Raw genomic sequence first — 18,859 nt, 5'->3', positions numbered from 1 at the left:
TGATGGGTGTGTCTTGAGTATTCCTTCTTTTTCCCACGTTTATTGTGCTGCTTTGCTATTCCTAATGCCGAAATAAGAGGAGTGGATCCGACCGGTGGGTTAGCCTAGAGGGCATTCGCGTAGCATTCGATTCTCTCATGCACTTTCCCATAAAAACAGTGCTATTACACCGATTGAAGATTCAAATTATCGTAAGCTGCCTTCCCCTTCGAAGACGTGAACTAAAGCCATCTCTACTTTCCACTATGACACGTTACGCCAAAAATCCACGGCTTGCTCAATAAAACGGCTAATCAATTTTACCATCCGTGTCTATTTAAAGCTAGTAATACCTTCCAATGTCATTCCACCTATTCCACCACCAAATAGTGAAAATAGCCCGAGGTGGTGGACTGTTCAGTAGTCGATCACATTGTGCTTTTCCCTGAGGTACCAAATGCAATGAACTCGTTCGTGTAATGTACTGCGATAGCATAAATTTCAGGTTAAAAGTTAACAAAGTAATGCTTGCAAGGCTCGCCAAAGGCACTCTTCAAATCGTGGTCCAAAGAATTCAGCAGAACGAGCACACCAGGCCCTGTATTCACAGAAATGATTTTACACTATAAAGTTTCGTTAATGAACACTCTAGCCAATCTCCATTGTGGACATGATGTTAGCGTAAGCGGCCATCTAATGGCATACAGCACTTGCGAGCAAAAAGGTTTTTTAACTCGGCTGCTGCTTCGCAAGTCAGGTCATGTGCTACTAAAACAAAAAGTGAAAGCACAATCGGTGTCAACGCGCAGAAAAGCGAAGGGATGAACGCTGAGGACAAAACGCACCTCATTAGTCATCTTCGTCATCGTCGAAACCAATGTTTCTAGAGTGGTAGAAACAGTGTAAATCATAGCTATCACTGCTTCGTGGCTCCGAAGAGGTCACCCGCCATGGCCTAGTGGTTATGGTGTTGGGCTGCCAAGCACGAGGTCGCGGGATCAAATCCCGTCAACGGCGGTCGCATTTCGATGGGGGTGGAATGCGAAAACATCCGTGGGCTTTGATTTAGGTGCACGTCAAAGAACCCCAGGTGGTCCAAATTATTCCGTAGTCCCCGACTACGGTGCGCCTGATAATCAGATCGTGGTTTTGGCACGTAGAATCCCATAATTTAATTAATTAATTCCGAAGAGGACGCACAGCTCTGCGTTTCGTCGGGAGACGTGGCACTGATTGATCGCACAAACGTGAAACGCCTATCAACCGCGTCGCGCACACAGCCTGAGACATAGCTGCAAATAACAATAACAGAAGCGAAACATGTCTGCGAACGCGATAAACGCCTCCCAAAGTATGAGGAATTCTTAGGTGTTGCTAAGAAGGGGCTTGCACTCCCAGATATATAATTATTACTGCGTTAACGTGAAAAAAATAAAATTATTGTAACACGTTTATGCACCGACGGAGAGCGAAATACGGAGCAAAGCACAAAACAAACAGCTTCGTGAGTTACATGTGACGTTAGGGCACAATGTCCGCAGCTCGTTCGGACACCTATACAGTAGTTTCGTACACATGAAGCAAAACCTAAAGAAAACTCATTATACGTAAGGCTCAAATTAGCGTTAAAAGGCGCCTATGTGTATTTTGCATGCGCAAGCACCTGACAGGCGCCATAGTTCATAGTTTACAATGTCACTGGACAATCCTTTTAATGTACCCAAATTTTGAGTCGGCGTGCGTGCGTGCGTGCGCGCGCGCGCGCGCGCGCGTGTGTGTGTGTGTGTGTGTGTGTGTGTGTGTGTGTGTGTGTGTGTGTGTGTGTGTGTGTGTGTGTGTGTGTGTGTGTGTGTGTGTGTGTGTGTGTGTGTGTGTGTGTGGACTCCGGAGTGGACAAATGCAAACAGGAACTCGTTGCATTGGTAACATGTATGCCATGGCATAGTAACCCATAACGATAACCAAGGTCAATTTCGTTCTTGATAAAAATCATGGCACTGTTTATGACTGTAGCAGGGGCGAAATTGCCAACATTTGAGTGGCGTTTTCCAGCTAAGCTGACGCAGTCTTTCTGTGGGCGATCGCAGGCAATTCTTCACGCTCGATAGCAATGAACGCCGAGACTATTGCAGTCGTGTAGGAGAAGAAAGAAAGAACAGAAGCAAGTTTTATTGCCTACTTTCCAAATGCAAAAGCGAATCGAGTCACCCAGACGACAAACCAGAGGACTTGAATGGGGGTCATTTCTGCTGGCGACCGGCAAAAAGGAGCAGAAAGAGTCAACTTCAGTTCGTGCACGCTTCCGCCAACGAAGTTGCTCCTGTACTACGGCGGCTGCCCATTACACCGAATTTTCGATGGTTCTCTTACTTTCTTAGAGCTCCGGCGTCTCTCACGGCATCGCGTAGATTTTCATCGGCACCTTAACGACGGCAACGTTTACGGTCGCAAAAACCAGAGAGAACAACATTCTCTTTTGACTCTTCGTATTCTAAACATACTTTCTTCGTGTGTGTATATGTCCTTTTATTTGTTGAGAGAGCGTAAGCTTTCGAGGAAGCTGGACGCGAAAGACCAGCGGGCACGGAAATGGTGGGAGCAACCACGACTACAAAACCATTAGCAACGGGCAACCAGATAGAGGACGCTGATAGCAAAGCGCCGAGGTTGCCGTAGTAGCAGGCGGCTGCGCTCCCGCTAGATGGCCCTGCACGAACACGATTTATACCCCTCCGGTCAAAGGTGCAGCTAAACTGGCCCGTAAGGAGTGTTTGTTTGTGTTACCCATGTGGTTCTCTTTTCCTCTCGTACACTCCGTATATCGCTGATCACAGCGTGTCCAACTATTCAGTCAGCGGTTGTAAACGGACGAATGAAGGTAATGCTCAGAAGCGGGAGCCACGTGTAGATGTAAGCAAGATCAAGTTACTGCGATCGAGGCAGGCGCAAAAAAAATAAAGAAAATAGACTCCAAAGCCAGTATTATAAAAAAGTGCAGCGTGAAATAGTTTAACAATGAATACAAATACTTTAAAAACGTGTTTGAGTAAGTAAGCAATCCATGCGTACTATTCGTACCAGTGGGTTATACGAATCTTTTCCAGAAACGCGCAGTTGACGAGACGCCTTTTTGCTTACGATGCTGAGAAGTCAAACAGGAACCATTCACAAGAGCGCACGTGCACCAAGGCTTTTCTTTCTACATATTAAAAAAAATACTTGACGTCAGTGAATCACGGTTTTGATGCAGAGTGATCGCAGAGGGACTTTGTTTCCAAAAATAGTGTAAGAACGCTCAATATTACAAATTTCTATACATTTCACTGATGACTAATGCCGGTGTCTCGGAAAGCACATACACTAATGAAGCGCGTCTTTGGCGAACAGATAGCGATGTTTACAGCATTACGGTGTTTTCGTTCTCCTACCTAGTTAAATCTCAAACCTTCGTTAAATTTAAACTACAACCAGCTCTTACCTTTACTAATACCAAAGTAAGTCATAGGCTGATGTTCGCTGCATTATTTAGTAAGCACGCGATGCACAGAATGCATGTACTGTTTTTAAGTCTCTTTTTCTCTCTCTTTTTCGTTCTTTTTTCTTTCTTTCAGTACTCAATTGGTTGAACCGTATATGCGACAAGGTGTCTTCCTGTATTTGTTTTTCGTTGGGTGATTCGCATTTTACCAAAGTCCGCATGCATACCGCATCAAACGGTTTTGGCTACAGCCGTCCCTCTTTTCGTAAAGATTAGTCTGTATTGCGCAGAGTGGGAGGAGGACTGGTTACCTGAGTAGTCACGATTATGATAACGCCTAAGCGCTGCTCAAACTATTGTTCTGAAGAAAGTTACACTTCTTAAATTTCTGCACTTAAATTGTGGACGTCACGAAATATGAGCTTGCCAATTTTTCATACATACATACATACATACATACATACATACATACATACATACATACATACATACATACATACATACATACATACATACATACATACATACATACATACATACATACATACATACATACATACATACATACATACATACATACATACATACATACATACATACATACATACATACATACATACATACATACATACATACATACATACATACATACATACATACTTTCAGATAGTTGTAGACGTATCTGTGCAATATTCGTTGCAAGTTTTGTGCATTCTACGCGAAAGCTTTCTACAGCTTATCTTGGAACTGTACTCGAAGCTTTGTCACGGCACTAATAAAGTACTCGAATTGAGAGTCGAAACTGACTTCATCAGTATGTAAAATGAAGATACTGTAGGAGGACGTGACGGCGGCCCACAAGCCGTGCCGTCGGTCCTACTTTTATGTCGGCAGTAGGGTGAAGGCGGTGAGCCGAGCGTCGGTTGCAACGACCAGCGTTCAGGGTTCCAGAACAACATTGCGCGTGCCGAGCTTGCGCCTCGAGCACGCGCGGCGCATCTGTTGTTCTCTTCGTTTACAGCCGGCAGCAAGGCGCCGGCTGTGAGAGCCGACTATAGCGTCCCCGCGTCGGTGGGTGCTACAGTACCATTCACACGAGTCGCGCGCACACGGTAGTAATGACGAAGCAATATTCAATTAGGTAATTAGTTTAAATTGGACCTTATTGGTACCGGCTTCGAAAAGGAAGACACGAATTTCTTTTTATAAAGTGGTAGTGGAGAAATTACTGTCGTTATTTCTAGGCAGGGCATCTTTTTCCGTGATGGGCGTTGTCTGATTAATCAAAATATTTTAAGCAAGATCATTACACTAGCACTTAATCTATTTTCTGATGTGCGTGCCAGCTTCTAGACATTTTTTTCTCAAACTAAATTAAGTGCCAGGCGGTTCATAGAATAGCGCTCGTATTCACAAAGAGCCCTTACATTGGAATCGTTCGTAATAGCAAGGTATAACTAATACTGATGCTGGACATGATATTAGTGAAGGCGGTCAACCAATTTTATGGAGCATTTACGAAGAAAAAATTTCACCAATGAATACGAAATTCGAAAATTTAGCGCAGCTTTATACGCGTTTACATTTCGCAATATATTGTCTGGCGCGGACAATCTGTCTCGTGCGGCACGTTGCAAACGGAGCGAAGTGTGGCGCAACTGACTCGCTAATCGGGAGATCGCGAGAGACAGCGCGCTGGTGACCCGTGGAAGCGATTCAGAGCAGCCACCGCAGACAGACCTCCGCTCATGCAGCGCTTTGTTTTGACGTGCTCGCCGCATGCCTTATCAATGGCGTCATCGATGAACAGACGACGCGCGCTACTCTGTCGCTATCTCGGAACAGTCGTCGCCGCAGAAAGCCCGATACACACTAGCGGTAAAACGCACCCGGCGCGCCGCCGGCGTTGAAACGCAGCTGCGGCAGAGCGGCCTCTCCAACTGGCGGTGAGCCTCTGCAGCAGTCACGTGACAGCATGGAAATCTCGCCTCCTCTCTGTAGGTGCGAGATGTCGCGTGCTTTTATTGCGATAGCAATTATATGGACACTCCAAAGCAGATTTCTGCCGTCGGCGTCGCCGTCGCCGTCGCCGTGAGGTTCCGTATGACGTCAACGGCGATGAAATCGTCGCCGCGCTCCGGACGCTGTATGTGCGAGTGAAAGGGCGCGAGGGATGCGCGCTTTCACAGGGACCGAACGCACGTCGGAGAGCAAACGCGCGTTCTGCGCCGTGCTCCCTGAAGGGCTGCAGAATTAAGCGTCTCTTTCCTCCTTTCCATATATAGAGAGCAAACGCGAATTTTTCCGTCGCACAAAAGGCTGTGGGGGGACGGGAGGGTGGGAGGGGAGGCGACGTTTAGCTGCGGCACCAAATGCGTACTTATACAAAAACGCTGCGCGCGTTCGGTGCGAACGCGGGCAAAACGCCGACGGCGTCGACAACAGTTCTGCGCGTTGCTGGTGCTGCTGCATGTCCAAGTTTATACCGCTGATAAAACTACTATCCTCACTCCGTATAGCGCTCTACTAATTTGCTATCGCAATTGATGCTTCGCCTTTCTGGTGAAACTGCGACAATTTTTTTCCTTCGTCTGCTGACAGGTGGGCGCTGTGCTTACGTTCTTCGTCCTTCGTTATTAACGCGAGTCATGTCTTATGAAGATGACAACGTCGTTGCCACTGATCATAACCATGCTGGTGTGCTCTCTTCTGTTGCGGCATTGCCGCGTTTCAATGTCAAAGAGAACGAGAAGCTGGGTGTCGCCTCCGCGTCCTTGTATTCAGGGTCCGTCTTGTCATACAGAATCACGTATGGTGCACTGTCTCCAAAAACCTTTCCATCAGGACGTCTCGGTTTAGACTCATCACTGTTAAAAACAATCGCAAACCATGACAATCGAAAGAAGCGCGAAAGAGACCAAACCAAGCAAACCAAACAAGCGCGAGCCAGAGCGGACGCGAGCAGACGACAGTACGAAACGAGCAGTGCGGCTGAGACCAGATACGAGTACGCATCGAGTGGTCGGGCGGGTTCGCATGACACCAGTTTCCCGCGTGCACGTCACTGAAGGGGCCGCTCTCATTGGTCTCCGCCATTCGCGGCTCGCGTCTTTCATCTCCCGCCCCGCGTTAGCTCGTTCATCTTTCGCTGTTTCGTGGTTCGCTCTTTCATCTTTCGCTACTCCGGCGGCTGCTGTGCAAGGCGCGGCGACACGCGCCCGCCCGGGCCGCCCTCTTGAAAGCCATTTGCGACGAGGACAGAGTCCGCCGTGCGCTGTGTTTTTGCGGCTTAGTTCGCGTTGAGGCGATAGGCAGCACGAAGGTCAATTCGCTTGCTGCTACTGATACGCTTCCTCACGCCAGCGAGTTTCCGCGGTCATCGAGTGAGATGTGTTCATGTTTGCTTGTGCGCGCGTGACACCATGCTTGTTAATTTAGTTAGTATGCCTATGTTACAATATTATATGGCTGATAAAACTACTATATTTACTTCGTATAGCTGTCTCAGCCAGGTAAACCTTCCTGCACTTCTCTTATCATTTGTATCTCTTTCTATGTCACGAAAAGAACGTCGGTGTCCCATTTAGCTTCGGCACACACTTTGAACAAAAGAAGCTTTGCAGTAAAATATTGAGTAGAATGTCAGTTTAATTTTCCGCGACATGGAGCAGAGAATTGTGAAGCTAGTGCCAGTCGCAGGGCTACTACAAAGAAAATATGTATTGAACGCTTACCTGCTTCAACTGTGCAACTGCAGCATTGCAACATGGGCCTAAAAACATTTAATCAATAAGCTAAGTAGCCAAACGACCACTGTTATTGTAAGCCTATGCTACGTAAGTTGGAAAAGAAAAGGAGAAACAAAAAGAAATGAATAACGTCGGCTCCTTCAAGTTCCAGCGCCAGTTCGACGTGACTTCACAAATTACTTAACAGAACTTACTTGGAATTAATGAATTGTTTATTAACAAATAAAAATTACTATGAATTGTAGAAGAACAATAGGCTCAATAAAAAATTGTTTTCTTGATAAACTTCTTTCTGTGTAGAGACAACACAAACACGAGAAGATACTTCTAAATCTGTCACGCCCAATTTTAGTGGATATCTAGTCGATTCCATTCCAATTTCATTTCCTCCTACCCACGAAGTACACTAAGTAAAATTTCGTTTATTTTGAAAGTGAATAAAAAAATAGACAGGAAATAACTGGTCTTCGCCTATCGTTGTCAAAATCTGACCTCGGCATTTCGAAGACCTGCTGAAGGAATTACATGGCACCGTTGACAAACTTGTTTGACTTCTACGTCTTTCTCATGCACGTCAAACGTATACTCTCGGTAATGGTTCCTACTTCATAAATGCGATTTTCCATTTCAGGTCGCGGTAGTCCCTCCCGTGGGACTGGACGCAAAACTTACAGCGGTAGCTTGAATCTATTTTGATTTTTTTCGTATATCTCTTGTTGGCATACCAAAACTTTGGGACGCTCACGCAGGTTCGCCCTTCGTTTCGGCTTTTCAGTGGTTTTTTCATGAACGAATTATTAGTAGGGTTGTTCAGATGTTCCCACTGCGTCGAAGACACTCCCTAGTGATCGCTGTGAGAGCGAGAACTTGAGCTTTTGTTTTTATTTATCTATCAAAGATTCAGATTGTATTTCGCGTTAGCTCCACACATGAATACTGCAGTACTTGCGAAAAAGTCAATATCGCGCATTTCGCAATGATGTGGTAGGTGCGGGAAATGAGCGGCCGCAGACGTGATCCCGCATTCCGCGTGCAGACAGCACTATCACCGGGAGCATACGACTTGACTCGGTACGTTACAACCCGAAGAGTTGTAATAACGCCTATACAGAGAACCACCAGGACTGCGAGACGTGTGACATGGTGTCATCTAAGAAACCTCAAACTGATTACAAATCACATTTTGCAAAAAAAAATGGGAAAAAAAGAAAGAAAGAAAGAAGTTATGAATGGGCAGGCATCAATTGCCCATGTCTTGCTTTGAACGTGCGTGGTTATCAACCTTTCAGATGACGCTATATCATGTGACGTGCGGACACGAGAGTTAACAAGAGGGCGGTGCTTGCATACTGTAGTCTGTGTTCCAAGTTACACGAAATTAGGCTAATCACTGCGACCACAATGGGTTTATGTGTGTTTTTTTTTCATTTAGATGCTTTCAAGCACATTTTCACTCAAAATAATAGAAACTGAAGGACATGTTTACCACTAGATAGATGAAACACAGACAGAAATGACAACACACCGTTTTGCTCCTGTCTCTCTCGTGTTCTTAGGGTAAACATGACCTAATTAGTATACACAAACTAGAGTCGGAGCAAGTTCTTCTGTTATAGGAACAGAAAATGTAGTCGCTTGCTTATAAAATGAAAAATGGGGCGTTCTTGGGAAGAGCAAAGGGGGGGAAAACGTTTTCGTTATATCTATAAGCAAATAAGTGAGCAAACATTCTGCTGTTTTTTTTATTTTATTTTTTTTACAGCGAAGCTGTTATGGGCTCACTCTTCGATGGTCGCGTCCGAATGTAGAAAAAAACTATCATTGGCCGTATGCTGTATGTGCGAGTGAAAGCGTGCGAGGGCGAGAGACGCGCTCTCACGGGGAGCGAACGCACGGCGGAGAGCAAACGCGACTACCCAGTGGAAGGGGAGCGGTGGGCGAGGAGGGTATCGAGGCACCCTAGACTGTGCGTGTGCGTGCCCCCTCTCCCACTGCGGCGCATGCGCGCAGCCCTGCCGGCCTCTGCCGCCTGTGCCGCAGACTCTCTCTGGGCTGTCACCCGCCTCTCCCCTAACAGTGTTGACAATGGCATTTAGCCGTTCCGTCACGTTGTCAGCCTTTTGACAGCGGTTGTTAGTGGTCACACAAACAACGCGCGCAACTGCTGTCGACGGCGGCGGCGTTTTGCCCGCGTTCACACCGAAGGCGCGCGGCGTTGGTGACGTGTATATGAAGAACGTGCCAACCTTTGCCGTACACCCTATAGCGGTGTACCGTAGCGACCTTAAGGCCATGCTCCCTGTGGTCACTAAATAAATGAAAACCACCGGATCATATATATTTCTAATTATTTAATAGTTCAAATAACCAATTACACCATCACATCTTAATAGTCATAATTGGGAATACACAATTCCCACCATAATACAGCTTCGCTGGCCTTCCATCTCCACCCCAGTGGAAGGGCTGACAGTTTTCTTTTTCTTTCTCTCTCTGTCGCTAGTTTGGCAAGGCGTGTGCTGTGGGTTTGTTTCAAACCATTCAAGTGTGATGTATTGGCCGCCTGTCATGTAGTTCTCGCGCACAATGTTACACTCACAGCAGTGAATGTCATATGCAGAAATAATCGTAATGCAGCTGTTTGGAGTGTCAACCTTCGGCAAAGCAGGCTACACTTTGAACAGTGGGAAGTACTTCTTTTTCTTTTTTGTTTACATTGTCGTTAGCATGGTGAGGTGATGAATATAATTGTCTGCGGGCTACCTCAAATAACAACAGCTCGCGGTAGCGAAGTACGCCGCTAGTGGCACCAAATGGGCCCCAGAACATGTAATAAACTGAAAGCTAGCAGTCATGAAAAAAATTAAACTACACCAGCATATTCGTAATGCACTGTTTGATCAAACGACAAAGCAAATAAAATGATTTGAATAATACGAATAATACCCGGAATGAGTTTTTGAAGCCTCTGAAACAACCTTGTCCAGGAAAGCACAGCCCAGTGGCGTTAATTTCAGGATACACATCTTGTTGCATTCGCTGAGTAAAAAAAAAAACACACACACAACTGGAAGCTGTGTGTGATTGCACTAGTGCAAAGCGATCGGCGTAGCAGAACTGCACTCGATGTGCGGTTGTGGTGAAAGTTCCTGTGCGAGTACTTACTGAGTAACAATTACAACTTTCAGAGTTAGAGGCAATCAGATTAGTGTTTTACCTTGAGTGGCACGTGACGCTGGTCCAGTGCGTTTGGCGATATGATTATAACCTAAATTACCTATTGTCACTGAAAACACTGTTACTTGCGCCGTTCGCAATTGCTGGCAATCTACAAGCGGCTCATTATAAAAACGCTTCAGAAATGAGCCATCAACGAGCAAGACAAGGGTGGCAATTAACGCTTTGGTAGAAATACTAAGAGTAAGCTCTCGTAGAAGATCTGCAAAAGGAATCCCAGTGACCGCTTCCGTTTCTTGACGCGGCTGTTAAAACAAGGTGCGTCCAAAGTAAAACATTTTCAAGGTATCGAAGCGTATATGCACTGTGATTCACGCGATCGACCTCGAGCAAGAACACGACGGCAGATTCATGGCTCCCTAGCCACTGCAGCGTAATGGGCAACGAACATGCCGATGAAGCTGCTTGAGCCGTCCGTGTAGACGGCGTGCAGTAACCAATCCCGCCGTCAAGAGCAGCCGCAGCAGCTGTCTTCGAGTTTGTCCTCCTCCTGGACTATGCCGACCCGAGACAACAGTACTTTGATGACTGTGGCTTGGCGTCGCTTTTAACAAATCTTTTACTTTCCGCATCAAAAGGGAAGATAGCGCGGCATGTGACCACGGCGGCAGCGAAGAAAGTATTAAGCACGTTCTTTGCCGTTGACCCCGATACTGCGCATACTCGTACACGCAGTCACTCGCGAACGCACTGGCCCGTCTGGACGATCGGCCGCTTTCGGACCAGACAGTCCTGGAACGCCGGCCTATACAGTCGTCACACCACAAGTTCGTCAAGGCACTCTTTAAGTTCTTGCGTTCGAGTGAAGGAGGAGGAGGAGGAAAAAGAAGAAAGGAAAGGAAGGGAGGTCAACCAGACGCACGTCCGGTTTGCTACCCTACACTGGGGGAAGGGGATTAAAGGGATGAAAGAAAGGAGAGAGAGGGAAGAAAGTACTCGCAGTATGAACATGTGCAGTTGTCCAACACTTCACAGTCGGTCACTGAGGCCAGTCGACTTCATGAATTATAACAATGCCCGTGTCGCTTTGTGAGCCTGCGACGCGTGGGGCCACGGTCCAAGAATCTTTGTCTCTGAAAACGGTCTCCTGTCTAATTTGTTTAACACACTCCGGAGGATGTCGCGTTCGGTCTCATAAAGATGACAAAAACACAACACGTGTTCCACCGTCTCCTCGCAGTTGCACGAGTCGCAGATTGGTGTGTCGGACATGCCCAGAAGGAATGAGTACGCTTTCGTAAAAGCCACCCCTAACCACAGGCGGCAAAGTAAAGTTGCATCACGGCGGGGTAAGTTCGGTGGAATTTGTAGCCTCAGTGTAGGATCCAGCCGGTGGAGATGACAGTTCGTACAAATCGGGCTGCTCCATGATATTTCTGTCTCGGTTTGAGCGAGTAAACGAAGACCCCTCACTGCGTCTGTCCTTGACACTTGTTGACCCATCGAGGCTGCCTTCCATCGGGATTTACACGAGCAGCAAGACCACTGTCACCCCCGTGTTGACGTGGTGACGTTCGAGTGGCCTATTAGAGAGACTATAGTTCTCACGGACGTTTCCCACCTCCTCTATTTATTTTTCTTTACGTGCCTTTGCTATATCTCCGGTATTCTTTCTGTCTTTAATTTCCCCTTACCCTTCCCCCAGTGCAGGGAAGCAAACCAGAATCTCTTCTGGTTAACCTCCTTGCCTTTCCCACCCAGCTTCTCTCTCTCTCTCTCTCTCTCTCGCAATCTTTTGTGAGTGACGACCAAACAGAAACAGGTGGGACAATTTAAAAGCGCTGCATTATAGGGGACAAATAAAGGATCGGGACATAGATGGCTATTGCTAGTTGTTTATGGAAAAGTATCCCTTCCACTGATTGAGAAGCCATGACACTTATTCTAGTTCACGTGATGCAGAAATTGAAAATATTCAGCAATGAGAGATTCAGAACTCCAGGCCGTTCATTGTTTATATTGTACGTAACAAGTAGCATGTATTATAGGATTCAGCCCAGCGTGTAGCACCCGTATCAATATATTTTCTTCTGCGTGTCTCCTTCTTTGTTTTCATAGAAAACAAGAAATTGACTACCACCACCAGGCATCGAACTGCTGCTCCTGCGGCAATGCTGAGTTGAGACCAGACACGGTAGCCACCGAGCATCCGCTCGACATCTGCATTTCGTATTTGGTTCCAGGTTTCCTGCGCCTCGCAGACTTAAAGAGCGGTGGTGCCTGTGTTTCATAGGTAGCAGCAGGCAATAAGTAATGTAGCAGATGGATAAGACGTTCTGCGCATTGCAAAGCAGAAGCTCGCAAAGAATAAGTTGTTATTGAGAAGATGGCTGTGTTCGGCTGTGAAAACCTGCAGTAAATGAGTTTGGAGTCACAAGAACCGCTGAAATGTTTATTAAGCAATGCCCGGCAGAAATACCTAAAACAAGTTGCTAAATTTTTTAATTTCGTATGCTCCCAGAAGAAGGGCATACCATGCATTGTTTCCACTTGTTCGTTGTTGCTTTTTTCGACGCATGCGTATAGCTTGGCTGCTTAACAGGAAAAGAGTGAAAATAGGCATATGCGAATGGAACAACGCTATACCGCCTCATTTTATATGTATGTAAGGGTACTGTAGCATTGAAAAGCCTGCATACGACTTCCGCAGATAATGTGCCACAATTTCTGCGTAATTTAGTCAATAATGCTTGTTTAGGCAGCGTTTCGTCGCTGAACAATTTTTTCAGACGTAGTAAGTTACAAAACCTGATTACGAATGCAAACAGCATTGGTTTTCTTATATGATTTAAAATGCACTTTGCGCATGAGGTCGTTCTCCCTACTGAGCATTATATTATAACGTGCTTTACTTCGTGGATACTTTGCTAGCTTTGGTAATAGACAAAAACAAAGTTAGTGCGTACGGCGTGAATCAGAAGTGATTCTGCGGTGTTGCTCTCAAGTACTACATTTTGCTTCCGTATAGCCCCATTTCTTGTTATACGTACTGATGAGCAGAGGGTGCCTTTCAGTGCTCGCCCAAAAAAGAAAATTTACATCTTATCTTTGAGCAGGTTCCAGCTAAAAGATACAAAAAAGGGACAAAATTCAACTAGCATCTACAGAAGCCAACAAGCACAGATCAAAGCTTCTATGTCTTACTCCGCACGAAAGAGAGACATTGACGACGTGTATACGTGCTGTACTTGACACGGAGTTAAGCAACCTCGTGTAGGAAGGCATTTCAAATGATCGAAGCACTGGAACTCATCGCTTTTATGAGCAACGACGACGTATTCTTAATAAACCGCTGAAACCACAACCCCGTTATGGATATATTCTGTTTGTTTTCAGGGAGTGAATGTTGATTCTTAACTTGTGAGAATGGAATAAAAGTAGCTTTTCGCACGTGCGCTTACAAACGGCTCAACGAGTGCAATACCTTGTTTCAACGAAGCAAACAAAAACACATTTTTTGGTGCTGTTGAATTTACCTACGTTCCCAGAAAAAGTATGCCGTCATGCCGTCTGCAAATCTTGGCTCGTCTAACTAAGAAGTTTGCGAACCGGCATGCATGCTCCTCTTGGCCATACTTCCATCTAGCAACAGTGGACAAACTGAATGCAGGTGTTGCATGATAAATGACCATGGTCCAGATGCAGCAGAGAATAAACCCTGAAGGATCGACTGCGCTTTAGAAATATGCCTATGATTTCACATTAGGAGAATTAAGTACAAAGCAAAGGAATGGTGTGATCCAAACATAAAGCATACAGACTTGTCCTAAAGTCTCAGGACTTTCTATACTGCAAAAATTTTGCTTAAACGTACACGTGCTTGTGAGCTGCGCGAGACAGTTTTGATTTATGTGCATGGACCGAACATTCAATGAACTTATTATTGTCGAAAAGTCGCAAAGACTTAAACGTTATGAATGTGTACTGTAACGCAGGTTCGTGCGCAGAAGCGCGCGAGCAAAACTATATCTTTAGTGAATCGCAAAGCACCTTATCTCGATGTCACTGCTGAGTGGACGCTTTCGTTATTGTATTGCCCACATGCGCGTTCGATGAAACGAAAGAGCGTCCGCCCTTGGTGTAATCTTTTACCGCAACAGTAGTAATCAATTTCGAGGACACTTTCCTTCCCTATATATATAGTGTACGCTGGCTACGGTTCCGCTAGAAAATGGTTTGCACGTACATTGCTTACCTGACACGGAAGCAACCGTTAGGAAGCGTTAGCGAAAGTAAACGCTATCACACGTACATGATCACAGTTATTACTGCTAGACAGCGGGCATACCTTTATTTAGAGGGACATGCTCGGCAGGCCGTACACAACGCAGCGGTACATTTTTGTTATCTAGCTTCTTTAGTTAGGTGCTTGTGAGCGTGCTTTATTATTAAGGAAGAAAAAAAATCTGCCTATGGCACTCATCATACTGAGTGAAGAAGGGCTTCCAAGGAGGACACAAGTGCGTGTCCAATGGATTCTACGTGACGGAAGTGATTACCGACGGCGAAATGCTGAAACTTCCGATGTACCTTGCCATCGGGCGTTTCAGGACTACCACAAAAAGCAAATATTTTACTGCGTTCACTTACTTAAGGGACGTACTCGTCCACTGACACGCGTGAATTAGGAAAGGAGACACTGTCTTCTTCGCAGGTATTTATCGTGTGTACCAGAGGCGCACATTGCATAGAGTTCTCTTAAAGGAGAAAAATATCTCCGTAACCCACCGTATACCGAAGATGCATATAGAAAAACGAAATGACGACAGTCCCAGTGCCCTCGCGCCCTGGCTGTACGAACGAATGGGACCTCGGGACATGAACGTGACCGAGAGGGACCCGTTCTTCACTGTGGCAGTTCCTTTTTCCATCCCAACCCACCTGCTTCCCCGCGTTTCGTCCGTGCTGCCGGCGGCTCGCGGACGATTACGGACGTGTTTTTCCCCTTCGGCACCGGCTTCGAGCTGCTTCGCTCTTGCCATTCGGAAGAAAGGCGCAACGAGGGGCGGCACGCCGGTTCACTACGGGGTCATTACCAGCATTCGCGAGAAACACCGTCCGGCCCGTTCGCAGAGTGCCCGGCGCTCGCGCAACAAGCCGCACCGCGTGCCGTCTATAAATCGAAGACAATTAGTGAACCATTTATTAAAATACACACAAGCGAAGGGCGTGCGTGCGAGAACCCAGCTTCCCCCTTTGCACGCTATGGCACCCCTAGGAAAAGGATAAAGAAGAAAATCGCGCGCAACTTGCGAAGTAAGCTCAAACGCAACAATCGCGCACAGGTATAGAGACGAACCGTACGCTTCATTTGCTGCGTGGGCGTCCAAATGGGCTTGTTCTCTAACGACGCAAACCTTTTCCTGAGAGTTCCTAATGGTGCGGACGGTTGGAGAAATTCGTGCTTCTTTTTTATTTATTTTTATTTTTGGTCGACGCGAGACGGTTTCTGCGGACGTGCATCGGTGTAGCCTTATTCTTCGCTGCCGGTGAGATGTGCTCTACTTGCGCGTGAAATGCTGCGAAGTGCATTGCGCCAGCAATATAGACGGGAACTACTAGAGGATAGCGCAGGTGCAACGGTACAAATCTCAAAATATAGTATTTTTACTGCGTATCGAACTAACATTCGTCGCCGTAAACTATGGCAAACATTATTCATCTCGTCTGACATATAGCGTACGAAGCAAAGATGCTTCGAGCAAACAATGTAGGCAACTAACTCCGGTGAGCTGTCAGAAACGTTCTTCCTGAAATAGAAGGCTTCGGTACTCGTCGGGTGAAAGAAAAAGGATTAAAAAAGGGGGAAAGAGAAGTTTCGAGCACTTGCGTCTTACCTGCAATGAACACCAACAGTACGAGCAAGCTTGACCACACGCCACCAGTGTCCGCCGCCTTGTGAGCCATGATTGGCGAGCAGGCCACAGCGTTCTCGCAGACGGTTCGGACGAACGTCAGAGAACCACCTCTCTCGCTGTCACCGTGTTCATCGAACTGATTGACAAGCGAACGCGATGCAACTCCTCGTTCTCTCTTCTCTCTTTCACCTTCAGCCGCCGCCTCCTTCGCTTCTTTCTCGGCTGGTCGTCTTCCGAGTGCAAGGAAAGTGAGGACGACAAACGAGGACAAAAATATAAAGCGAAACAGGAACAACGGTCTTCAGTCACTCCAGGCGAGAAAGCGGACAATCGAGTCACATTGTGAAGACTTGTCCGGCTCCGTATGTGTCAACGCCGGCGCTGTCACTCTTGCGACACGATCACAACGAACACGACGTCAGTGGCCCACGCGATGTCGGCCTCTGCGAAGCACGGCGAAGAGCAGGCTGCCGCGACGAGTTACAAGAAGTGTCTGGCGGCGCTCACATGTTCCCAAGAGCCGGCGTGACACAACAACAATCGCGGCGCTAGCGGCGCGCGGCGTCGACGTCCCTTTTCTTCCCGAAAAAGCGCGCGCGCTCCCGGAGCGCTCGCTCCCTTCCTCTCGGCGCGGCGCGGGAGTTGGTGTGAGCAGCGAGAGCGGCGGCGTGTTGCGTGGCGCGCCGCTTGCTTCCCTCGGGATCAGCGCGCGACCACGCTTTCAAAACTCGCACGCGCGTGTCCGGAGCAGCGGCGCGCCGGCGGCCGGGGACGCCTCCCCCGGCCGGTGACGTCACCAACGCGTGCGCACAGGGAGGCGCCGGCCACTTGGAGACACCCCCCCCCCCCCCCCCACTCCCACACACCCCTCTTTCCTCCGGCCCCAAGCACACCCCGGCCTTTCCCTTTTCTGCCTTTCCGTTTCGTTTCCCCTCAGTACGGACTCCCTACATGTGTCGGCCGGACTACGTCCCGAACTGTTGTTCTCCGTTGCGCACGTGTCTCCGCCTTCCTCTACTTCAATGATGAAGCCATGGTGTTCCATGTTTCAATTTTCATACTGAAGTAACACGAAAAAAATGCAGGTAGTGGGAAGTCGTATCGCTCCATGGTGGCGCTGGCTAACACTGAAAAAACAAAACAAAAATAAACAAAGAACAGCTTCAACACTTATTGAGCTACGCTATCCATGAAAGCCTTCGCTCCACATTAAAGGCTGAGTGCTCGTTACGAGTATTGATACTATGATACGATGTTACTGTGATGATAATATGATTATACTATGATAACAGATATTGATGTTTGTGTTTATTAAAATATTCCACATGCCTGATAATGGTTCCGTTTTGCTTCGCCACAAATTAAGGGGCGAAGTTACTTGGCGTACGTTACTTTTTTTTTTCTAGTGTGAAAACGCAGTCTGCAATTATCTTGTGGGTCGTTATGCATTTCGCTTTACATGTTGGCCATATGTCAAGGGGAATCTGGCTGAGCAAATTTTAAACAAGACAGAAATTCGGATACGCGGATATTCGGATTCGAATTTCCGGCATCGCTTTCGTTCATAAACCTCCCTGGATCATTGAAAACTGTTGCTGCTTATTTCGCAGAACGGAAGCATAAGGCTATTTCTCTATTTGGCATACATTAATGAAAAATAATCACGGCAGCTTTGCTGCTCTGACGTGAAGAAGTATATCTACGAAAAACACCATAAACAGAAATTCAACTCTTTCATCACTATCCACTACGCTATGTTCATAATAATAACCGGCGATTAATATTGCAAACTGTTTTACTTGAAGACAACATACTTCGAGCGAAAACGGGAAGTTTAAGAACGTTTGGAAGCCCCGTAAATCAGCTTTTCTTGCAGAATTTAATCTTGCCCGTTGCACAACTCAATGAAGGAGCCGCACTGTTTTTGTAGAATGTTCAGTATCTTAAGGACAGAGACACTTTTTAACGCGTTAAGGGCACCGTGTCGCAGAAAATTCGCTGTCGGTGGAGTTGACCGTGAGAGAAAATTTTTATGTCAATTCCGTGCGCAAAGAAAAGTGATCTGCAGTACGCGCGACTAGCTTAACATCCATCTCCTTACTGAAAACCGAATTTTCGGACCCTGGGGCCAGTCCACGGCCGCCCGAGTACCTCTAAGAGCGCTATAGTGTGGTTTTTAAAAGCATTGACAATGTCTAGAACTATAGTCGTTGTCGTTACATTCAATCTGTTTGTGCGTGCAGTTATTCGTGTAACCACTCTGCCTTTCATCTGCTTTCTCTCTCTCGTCTCTCTCTCTTTCTCTCTCTCGCGACGTCATAAGAAAGTCTGTGTTCCCGGTTGTCTTCAATTTCGTGAGAAGTTGTTACATCAAAAAGGGGCAAGGTTGCAGAGGGGGACAAGGTTGTTTACGTTGTTTCTCAGCATCGGAATTTTTAAATACGTATTTACATATTACAGCACCCATGTTAGTGCAAAAGAAAGCCCTTCTTTTTTGGCTAACAAATTTTCCCTCTGCCAAAACTTCCAAACAAACTGCCAGAAGACGGAGACAGAGA

General features: G+C 46.7%; 1 protein-coding gene across 1 annotated transcript in view; it reads right to left on the bottom strand.

Moving 5' to 3' along the window:
• Positions 1-16,982, bottom strand: part of LOC119442586 (lachesin) — a 185,876-nt gene extending 168,894 nt beyond the window's left edge. The window contains exon 1 of the mRNA XM_037707512.2: positions 16,281-16,982. Coding sequence (XP_037563440.2) covers positions 16,281-16,350 — 70 coding nt within the window. The 5' untranslated portion in view covers positions 16,351-16,982. The remainder of the gene's footprint in view (positions 1-16,280) is intronic.
• Between the last annotated feature and the right edge of the window lie 1,877 nt (positions 16,983-18,859).

Source organism: Dermacentor silvarum, chromosome 2 (assembly GCF_013339745.2).
Source record: "Dermacentor silvarum isolate Dsil-2018 chromosome 2, BIME_Dsil_1.4, whole genome shotgun sequence".
Taxonomy (NCBI): Eukaryota; Metazoa; Arthropoda; class Arachnida; order Ixodida; family Ixodidae; genus Dermacentor; species Dermacentor silvarum.
Note: the sequence above shows the minus strand (reverse complement) of the source record. Positions and strands in the feature narration are given on the sequence as shown.